The following is a 10422-nucleotide window of genomic DNA, read 5'->3' as shown; positions in this document are numbered from 1 at the left end:
AACAATTCTAAAAAGTAAACTTTAATTCTAGCACTTAGGAGACAGAGGCAGGCTTATTTCTATGAGTTCAAGAAAATAGCCAGCCTGGTCTACATAATGAATTCCAGGCCCCTAAGTTGGAAATCAATACAAGAGTATTGTCACTCATCCTGTAGTGCTTTCACATTTCTTCAAACACTGTACTTTTTGGACATCAGTCATTCCCTGGAACCGTTAGATCAATTCTTGCTGTGCTCACAGAACCAAGCCCACTGTCATTATTGCGGGTTTCTCCTGCTTATTTCTAGATTCTGTCTGGTCTCCTATTCAGTCCTTTTATGCCTATGTTCTGCCCACATGTGTGTATTTACATCACACTGGTGCTGGGTACCTGTGGAAGTGCATCCACAATGTGGATGCTTAGAACTAAGTAACCTTCAGTCTTCTACAAGAGCAGCAAGTGTCTTAACTTCTGAGCCTTCTGTCAAGCCCGATATAAGTTTTTATATTCCCAAGCTTACTGTTTTCTGGTAACTTTAGACTTACTTGTTTTTATTTTATGTATATGAGTGTTTTGTCTGCATGCATTTGTGTGTACTACATGTGTGCCTGATGCCCTGGGAAGTGAGAAGATGGTAACGTATCCCCTGGAACTGATTACAAATGGTTGTAAGCAGCCCATTATGGCTGCGGCATCTAGACTCTGGTCCTTTTGAAGATCAGTAAATAGTTAAACTGCTGAGACATATCTTCAGCCCCACCAGTAATTTTAAACATGATCTTGCTTTGTGAAAAATCAAAGGAACCTTCATTTTCTTAAAACTTATTTTTCCTCTCTTGGTGTTTCCCAGCTTTTAATTGGCTGCATTAAGATAACACTGGTATCAAGTGTTACCAACATTTACTTCCTACAGTAGCTTCTTAGCTTTATACACACATTGGCCAGCATGTAGTTTTACACACAAGACTTTATCTCATGTAATACCAAATCATATTCTTTGTTTATACCTGATGAATGTGTTTTTGTGGGTGCCAGTGCAGGTATGGGTGTGTAAGCAACCAAAGCTCACATACGGTCCTAAAGTCTGAACAAAGAATGTTTAGTCTTTTGCTTTAATTAGCCTTTGTGCATCATCAGCCTCATTCTCATCTCATCAAATACCAGAGGAAGAATGAGCTCATTTCCTTGAAGTTTATTGACTGTTACTGGTGGCAGAGAAAATTCCATAAGAGAGCAGATTCCATATAGAACCTCAGGATGGGAACTCTGAACTTCTTCTGGTGAGAAGGGTGCTTTGGAGTAAGGACTTGAAGAGTGGAAAGGCAATGGCTCCCGCCCTTCACCCTCCATTGCCACAAGGATACTGGAGTAACAGTTGGGGCATCCTGTCCAGCATCCTCTCTCAAATTGGAACCAGAGAGGGGAAATGATGCGCATGACAGGAGGAGACACTTCACAGCTCTTCTGTCTCTCCATCCAAGGGGATACCAATATCCACGTTGTAGTCTACGTGCTCCCCAGAGCTCAACCAGGGAATAGGGGTTCGATTGAAAGAAGGCCTGTTGGAGAGGTTCTGGTTGTAGAGGACCAGGGGTTCACTCAGCAGAGGCCCCAGGTCAAACTTGGGCATCTGGAAGGTCATGCGTTTGGAGGCCTTCTCATATCCGCCATAGGGCATCGCTGTCCTGAGGAGGGGACAGGTTACATAATTAAGAATCAGATTAAAAGAGGAAGTACTTATCAGTGAGCTCTCACCCTTTTAAGGGAGGAGACTGTATAAATCATAGTTAGAGATTGCTTCCGTGCTTCCTGTTCTCCTTTCCCTTAATACCTACTTACCTGACTTGCTATCTATCCAAAGTTAGTAATGAGAGGGTCTAGTAGACAACATGGTCTCATGAACAGCTGTGACATACACCAATATTTTGGCCCCAAATACTGTAGAGCCAACAGTGTGAGACCATCTTAAATTACAATGTATATGGTAACTTACAACTCCAACCCTACCCTCATCTCAAATGGATAGTGGCTGGCAGATTTAACCATCAGATGCAAAACTGTTGTAGACCTTCCTCAACCTGCTCTCATACAGATCTCCTATCCATGGTCGACAATGCCCAATTCTAAAACAATAGAAACTTGAAGCAGGGTATAAAGAAAGAATTATCCTGTAGGGAGAGTAAAGGCATTGCCACTTTGAATGGGAGGGAGCCAGGAGACACTTCCAACCATAAAGTGTTGAATCCCTACTTTACCTTCAAAAAACCCAAGCTGAAAAAAATCAGTGCCAAACCACTGATAAGTGAACTAGCATAGGGAGCTTATTTCCCAACAAATCTTTCCTTCACCACACTGCTATGAGAGGCAAGAAAGAGACCCTCCATGAGGGTCCCAAATTCCTACCGTTACACCTTAGTCCCCTTCTGAAACATTTAAGATAAAACCACATGCCAGGTAAAGCACGGTATCACACAGTAGAATACATCTGGTTCCTTCCCCACTAGCCTACCTGTTGAAGGATTTATATTTAGGGAGCTCAGCTTTGGCCCCATATGCCAGTAGGTCAATGCCAAGTTCCACTTTTTGCTGAGGGTCAACCCCCATGGCCCGATCCCATGGGGAAATATAAGTCTTGAACACAGTAATATGTTTTCCATCTCCACCTGCCTGGTCACCTGGTAGCCATGAAAGAGAAACATAAATCAAATAATAGCAACTATTATTAGCACCTAATGAAAGCTAATCCCATATCCTACCACTAGGGAAGTTGCTGAGTCTAGGGCCAGGAGTATAATAACCTGGAAATTGTATATGGTTTGTAACATAATGGTAGTCTGGGATTGCGATTTGTGACTGAATCCGAGAAACCAGGAAAACAAAACAAAACCTAAACAATAAAGCTGTGGGTGGAGCAAACACATTGCTGTATCCTGGACACCTCGGTCTTCCCTCTTCCCATATCTCAACTAGGCCTCATTCCTAGGGACATGTCTGCTGCCCTGGGGATCAGATACGTTACTTCTGGTAAGAATACTTGCCTGATCCAGGCTCTCCAACCCCTGCTGTGCCAGGAGCTCCCCCTCCGCCAGCCTGGCCCCCAGGACCACCTGCACCTCCAGCTCCAAACCCAGAGCCCTGCTGATGGCGGTCAGAGCCGTACTGTCCAGCAGATCCACTGCCCCCAGCCTGGCATCCACTGCTGCCCTTGCCATAGGAGAAGCCCTGACCAGCTGTCTCCAGCTGTCCTCCCACTGTGGGAAGAAACTTCTGGAAGTGATCCTGAAAAGAAAGGACAACGCAAGAGGAAGATTAGCAATTGGGTATGAAAAATGCACAGACAGAGGTATATGTATAAGAAGGGGTGACAGCTAAGGGCCAACCAGAAGACCCCCAAGGCTCTGAGAAATCCCCATAATGAATGCATGGAGAAGATTGTCAGCCTGAGGGGGCTGCTTTCTGGGAGAGTCTAATCCCCTGAGTACCTCAGGGTAAGACGGCTGTTTCCCACTCCCTATCCTATCTTGGCAAGGCAAAGCAAACCAAAATGTCTCCTCAACAAGAAACTGCAACAGTCAGTTTCCAGGAAAAACCCAATTTTCATTTGAAAGAAAAACAAACAAACAAAAAAATCCAAAAACAAAACACCAGCTCTGTCCCTCCCTGTTCTCAGCTCTCCCTGCAGGGAGACCTCTCTGCCAGCTCAGGCTCCCTCTCTCCCTCTTGATGACCCATCAGGCCAGAACCTTCTTACAGTGAAGCCTGAGCAGGTGAAGCGGGGGAGGAGGACCAAAAGGGCAATGCTGGTTTGGGCTCCAAAGCCTAAAAATAACCCCACCAACTCCTTGGGGAGGCCCTCTTGGCCACCTTACTCCACGTCCCCCACGCTCTACCCAGTGTAACCAGACCCAGCACAGAGGAGGGCTTTTGGCCTCCTAAAGTTAGTTCTGACCCACTCAGCATTTTTACTCTGTTCCTGCAGAAGGGCTAATGACAGACACTCCTGCTTGGCCACATCCATGTTCGCATCTGTTTCCACTGTCCCCCATCCCGCAGAGGTGGAGGAGGAAGAGAGGAAGCGGAGCCGGTCCCCTTCTCCTCTGTGGTAACATCCTGTGCCTGGCCTCTCTCCAATACTTACTTTTCTTGTCTTGGAGAAGCCTGACTAGAAGATGTGTGACCTTAAAGAAGGAAGAATTTAGTTCCCCTATCTGGCATCTTTCAAATTGAAGATGGCTATAAAACCTCAGTTAACTCTTCTAACATCCCAAGATTTACCAAATAAAATTATAGTCACTTAAATTTAATGTTCAGGTGTATAACACTCTTAGTGTGAAGTATGCCTTAAGTATTTAATGGGACATGTTTACATTAAGAAATTATTTGTAGTTGATAGGTGGTGGCACACACCTTTAATCACAGTACTCAGAAGGAAGAGGCAAGTGAATATCTGCGAGTTCAAAGCCAGCCTGGTCTACAAAGCAAGTTCCAGGACAGCCAGGGCTACACAGAGAAATCCTGTCTCCAGAAACTAAAACCAAATATAAAAATGGTTGTGTATTTAAATTTAAATGTATAGCACACCTTTAACCCTGGAAATGGTAAGACGAAGGCAGATAGAGCTCTGTGAGTTTGAGGTTAGCCTGGTCTATATGGTTCCAGGCTGCCCAGATTTACATGTTAAGATTCTAAAAAACAACAACAAAACCCAAATTTTCATTATCCAAATCATATATATATATATATATATATATATATATATATATATATAAATCCCAAAAGTTACATGTTACAGGCAACATATTTAACAACTGTTCATTGTAAAAACTTTTCTCAAACTCACAAGCAATCCTCCTTCCTCAACCTTCTCAGTGGCCCAGCTCACTGTAAAAATCTAGGGGTCAAATCTAACCGGGGGTGGGGTGGGGTGGGGGCTGGAGAGATGGCACAGCGGTTAAGAGCACTGACTGCTCTTCCAGAGGTCCTGAGTTCAATTCCCAGCAACCACATGGTGGCTCACAACCATCTGTAATGGGATCTGATGCCCTCTTCTGGTGTGTCTGAGGACAGCTACAGTGGTGTACTCACATGTAAGAATTAATAAAAGTTGGTTTTTTTTTTAATTTAACTGGGCACCTCCTTTGGACTTTTGCTTGCTTACTGTTTGACTGGGGAGGGGGAGGTTACAAAAAATGAAACCTAGGGTTCCATGAATTCTAAGCACCCACTCGGCCACTCAGCTATACAGTCAGCCCCAAGATTCTGAAGGTTTTAATTCTCTTTTTATGTCCCCAATAATACAAAGAACACATTTTAGCAGAAAGTTACTAACTGCGTATCTTAGTGTCAAAATACAGTACTGGATGTCCCATGTTTTATCTGGCGACCCTATTTTAACCCAGAGCCACACTGGGAAGGAATTTTCCCCCATGGGTGTGGCCCTCATACCTACACTGACTCTGAGGACTAAGCTTCAGAAAAGGACTGTAACCCACCCTAGAGTCGTTAGGAACCGAGTATAGGTAGGGGCTTAATGCGCTTCTCATTTCTCATGGAGAGAAGGTTGGTGGTATTTGGAGAAATTGGGGGCTACTAAGAAGCTGCCAAGAAAGACACTGGGCTTTGAGGGAGTGGCTGACGTCGGACATCCATACTCACCATTGAACTGTCAGAGAACACATCGGGGTGGTTCTCATAGATGAATTTCTCCACCCGCATCTGCCGCAGCTTGAACATCTTGGAGCCTCGGTTGGTAAGGAGCGACAACTCCTCCAGCATCACATCCCTTGGGACACTGATCTTCCTGCCCAGGTTCAGGCCAGAGCTCTCCCGACCACCTTATCCAGGAGGTAGAGAAGACAAATAGAAAGAGGAAATGAGGGTTTTCTGGACTGGGAAGGGGAGCACACCCACAGCTGAGGGTATTCTAAAAGAGATTTGTTTAAGGGGCAGATGCCAACCACTGCTGTCTGGTTTACAACAAGTGTTTGTTTATCTTCTGTGTCTTTTAAAAGATTTTTCAAAGACCTATTTATGTTTTATATGTATGAGTGTTTTGCTTGCATGTATGTATGTGCACCACGTACATGCTTGGTGCCCAAAGAAGTGAGAAGAGCACTCAGATCCCCTGGAAGTGGAGTTACGGATGGTTGTGAGCCACCGTGTGGGTGCTGGGAATTGAACCTGGGTCATCTCTCTCTCTCTCTCTCTCTCTCTCTCTGTGTGTGTGTGTGTGCGTGTGTGTGTGTGTGTGTGTGTTTGGGACAAGGTCTCACTATGTAGCACTGACTGGTCTAGAATTCACTATTAGACTGATCTAGCCTTGAACTCACAAAGATCTCCCTGCCCCTGCCCCTGCCCCCACCTCCTGAGTGCTAGGATCAAAGGCATGCACCATACACAGCCCATGAGAAATGTTTTTGTTTTAATTTCATAAGAAGTTTTAACTTCCTGGCTTGGTGTTGGAGAGAACTGAAGGAAACAAAGGAAGCCACATATAGTGTTGGAATACTCAAGTAGAGTGGTAACAGGGCCAAGGGGCATGGGCTTGGCGTGAAGAAGGACAAGTATAAGAGAGTACCACAGACAGTGGCCAGTGGAGAAATTGCACCTCGGACCGGGGGAAAGCTGATAGGCCAGTCCCATGTGCAACTGGTCATCTCTAAACACAGATCTTGTCTTCTTCCCTTTCTTTTTTTCTTCAGTGAACTCTGACTCCAAAAGTATCAGGAGAACTTCACACTTGGTAACTTGTGTGCATCCCCAGGGAGCATGGCTGCGCAGTTTCCTATTTTAAATGCTTACACAAGTTCCCTAGTGCTTAGAAAGAAATAAGGTAGTTAACCATTTGGTGAGGCCTAGTGCCCTTGAGTCCTTTCCAGTATCTTAGCAGGGTGTTGTCTCAGAGTAATCAGTGGGGAGGATGGGAAGTTGCAAAGGGAATGTTGGTGCTTCCTGACTCTTCCTCCCATCACCCCATCTTCCACACCCTACACAGCTGCCATTTCTCTCTCTCTCTCTGACTTATGGTCTTACATCATTTCTGGGACTCTTGAGTCGGGGATGCTCTTAAAAGTCCTGTATTAGGGAGCTACAAGCGTGCCCTACCTCCAGTGAGCTCCATAATCAGTTTGCTTGACTTCCTCCTCTTGTTAGGAGCCGGGGTTCCCGAGAGCGGCATGGCGGAGGTGGATTTGACCTGGAAGGAGTGGAAAGTGGGCTTGAAGAAGAGACAGGGAAAGGGAAAACGAGCCTGTTCACTACACTTTGGGTTAAGGACAAAATGTCTTCAGATTTTTTTTTTTTTTCCGTGTGCTTGTTTGAATATGGGTGCATGTGTTTTCACAGAAATTCGTATTCCCCAGAAGGTATTCTGTCAAGTCTTCTGTTTTCTTTGGAAGCAGGATAGGGGGCAGAACTGCACCCCTTTCCTTACCTCGTACCAACCAGCTGTGTCCACTTTCCACAGCTACCGTGTGGGCATCAGAAACACAGCTAGGACCAAGGGGGGTTTCAAAGACAACGCTGGCAGAGCGATGCACTCAGGAGTCTTGGGCCTGGCATGATTTAAAGTCCTTATTGGTATTTGCATATCAGACTACAGCTCTGGTCTCCTCCTCAGGGTTCCCTCAAGCTCCAAGGGGGTGAAGAAATGTTCTGCTAGGGTTGAGGAGATCAGCCAAAACCTCCATAGGAAGGAGAGGTTGTTGTTCTTCTAGGAGGCCAACTGGAATGTGGCCCGAGAGGTCATGGGTGTGTTTCTTGCTCCTTCAGGCACTGCTATCCCAGGCTGCAGAGCTTGGGCAGAGAGTGAGCTGAGGGCATTTGAGCTGTGACAAATGTCAGTTCAGCAATATCTCGCATGGGGGTAGAGAATTGTGAGGGGACAGAAACACAGGAATAAGATCTGGCTGTGGATGGGGACAAGGTAGGAAAAGATACACAGTTCCTTCTCTCCCCAACAGCCCTGCCATTTTCTGTGGCATCCTGTCTCTCACACACAAAGTACACTCTACCGACTTAGTGGCGTCTCAAACCCACACCCCTCCCATCCCTCAGGTACCTCCACACATATCTTAATTCCTCCCAACTCCTTAGGTCCCTTTCTTTCCAACTCTGTAGCTCCAACTGGACCACACCAGCAGCTGAGCAGAGATGAGAAGAGAGGCCACTCCCTGAGGATGAGGAACCACAGTTGCCAACACAGAGGTCACAAGAGTGGGCTCCAGCCCCTTCCTACGGTAGAACCACAGACTTACCAGCCAAGCGGTTGGTGGTCAGCTCTCCCTGGGGTCCAGCAGCTTCGGAGGACTGGGCTGCTGTGACCAGAGAACCTGAGCTGGACAAGCGTAGGGGCAGCCTGGGCAGTGGGGGAGGGAGGGTGGTTATTAATAGAGAGGATGAGCACAGGCGGCTCAAATGGCATGGGGGCACTGAGACCCCGGCACCAGGATCCTGCCCTCCTTGCCGAGGTTCAGGAAGAGGGAAGGCCTGCGAAACGTCCCCCACCAGACTGTCTGAGCCAGGGATCAGCTGGCTGAAGCGGTGTGCCTCCCCTTTGCCTTGAGATCCAAAGAAGCACTTCAGTTTTGAAAGCAGAGTCAGAGAGGGAGCAGACAGTTAGTGGCGGGTAAGAATTAAGAGTAGCCATAGGGAAAAACAAAAAAACAAACAAAAAAAAACAAAACAAAACAGAAAACAATCTGTGGGCCACTCCGGGCCATGCCAGACCACGGCTGGAGGGACCCATGAGTATATTTGGGGCTGGGAGGGATTAAGGCCTTAAATAAAGATAGGGTGGAAGTTTTCACAGTGGTTCTAAACTTCCTGAATAAGCTGGCTTACTGTCTGAGAGGGTTAGATCTTGGCAGGGGGAGCTTGGCAGAGGAACCACCTTAGTCAACCCCAGTGCAGATGATGGGGTGGAGACCTGTCAGCGCCACCCCTTTTCTTTCCTCTCAGTACAGCTGTTCTCAACATGCAGGTCCTGACCCTATGGGGGTCGAACAACTCTTTCACAGGGATCAGAGGTCAGGTATCTTCAATATCAGATATTCACATTACAATTCATAACAGTAGCAAAGTAAGTTATGAAGTAGCAACAAAAATAATTTTATGGGGCTGGAGAGATGGCTCAGTGGTTAAGAGCACTCACTGTTCTTCCAGAGGTCCTGAGTTCAATTCCCAGCAACCACATCGTGCCTCACAACCATCTGTAATGGGATCCAATACCTCTTCTGGTGTATTTGAAGGCAGTGACAGTGTACTTATATAAATAAAATAAATAATTCTAAAAAAGAGGCCAGGCATGGTGGTGCACACTTTAATCCCAGCACTTGGGAAGTAGAGACAGGTAGATCCCTGAGTTCCAGGCTAGCTTGGTCTACAGAGTAAGTTCTGTAGACAGACAAACCTTGTCTCAAAAAACAAAACAAGGCCTGGTGTGATGTGCTTATAAAAAGAGAAAGAGAAAGGGGATATGTTCTATGGAGGTGTGGTGAGGTGTGGGGGAGAGGGTACCTCCGCCGGCCCATGCTGAGGCATCCCTTCCCCCTGAGGGACCAGCCACAGGATGGTATAGTATAGAATAGAGTTTATTTAGGTCATGGGGAGGGGAGTTAAGAGGGTAGACAGAGAGAAGAGGAGTAGAGGAGTAGAGGCCCACCGTGAGCACGTGCAGAGAGAGGGGGGAAGGGAATGAGGAGAGAGCAGGGGCAGGAAGGCAAGAGCAAGAGAAAACAAGAGGGCAAGAGAACAAGAGAATGAAGAGGGAGCCAACAGCCCTTTTTATAGAGTCAGGCATACCTAGCTGTTGCCAGGTAACTGGGAGGCAGAGCTTAGACAGAATGCTAACATGCCTGGTGGCACATGCCTTTAATCTCAGCACTTGGGAAGCAGAGGCAGGTGAACCTCTGAGAGGTGGAGGCCGGCCTGGTCTACAAAGTGAGTTCCAGGACAGCCAGTACTAAGAAACCCTGTCTCAAAATAATAATAATAAATAGTAGTAATTATTATTATTATTTTATGGTTGTGGGTCAACACAACATGAGGTACTGCATTAAAGGGTCACTGCGTTAGGGAGGGTAAGAACCGCTGTTTGAGTAACTAAAGTGATACCCTGGATCTTCCCTCATCCTCTGCTCACGTTCTGAAACTAGCTTGCCTCTGTACCTTTTGCCCTAATGCAGCTGCCTAAGTAATTGGCTTTTCTGGGGTGGGTGTGGGTGTTAATTTAGCAAACATATGAATGAAATAATAGGTTTCTTGAGCCCAGCATAGTGATGCATGCCTTTAATCTCAGCACTCCAAAAGCAGAGGCAGATGATTCTAAGTCCCAGGGCTACAGAGGAAAACCTTGCCTCAAAATCTTTATGACATTTTAACAAACGTGTCATCGTATTGTTAACATCCGAACCACATCACCCTCCCTTGTTCCCATTCTTCAC

The 10422-nt window shown here is 46.3% G+C and overlaps 1 protein-coding gene across 1 annotated transcript; it reads right to left on the bottom strand.

Moving 5' to 3' along the window:
- Positions 1-1157: 1157 nt before the first annotated feature.
- On the bottom strand, positions 1158-8375 carry MYOZ1 (myozenin 1). Its single transcript, XM_080926525.1, has 6 exons — positions 8236-8375; positions 7085-7175; positions 5636-5814; positions 3019-3259; positions 2490-2655; positions 1158-1665 (listed from the first exon to the last, which is right to left on the bottom strand). Exons 2-6 carry the CDS (start codon positions 7155-7157, stop codon positions 1434-1436), a joined length of 891 nt encoding a protein of 296 aa, XP_080782651.1. The 5' UTR covers positions 7158-7175; positions 8236-8375; the 3' UTR covers positions 1158-1433.
- Positions 8376-10422: the final 2047 nt, after the last annotated feature.

This window comes from Micromys minutus, assembly GCF_963924665.1.
Source record: "Micromys minutus genome assembly, chromosome: 12".
Lineage (NCBI taxonomy): Eukaryota > Metazoa > Chordata > Mammalia > Rodentia > Muridae > Micromys > Micromys minutus.
The sequence above is the reverse complement of the archived record's forward strand: the minus strand, read 5'-3'. Positions and strand labels throughout refer to the sequence as shown.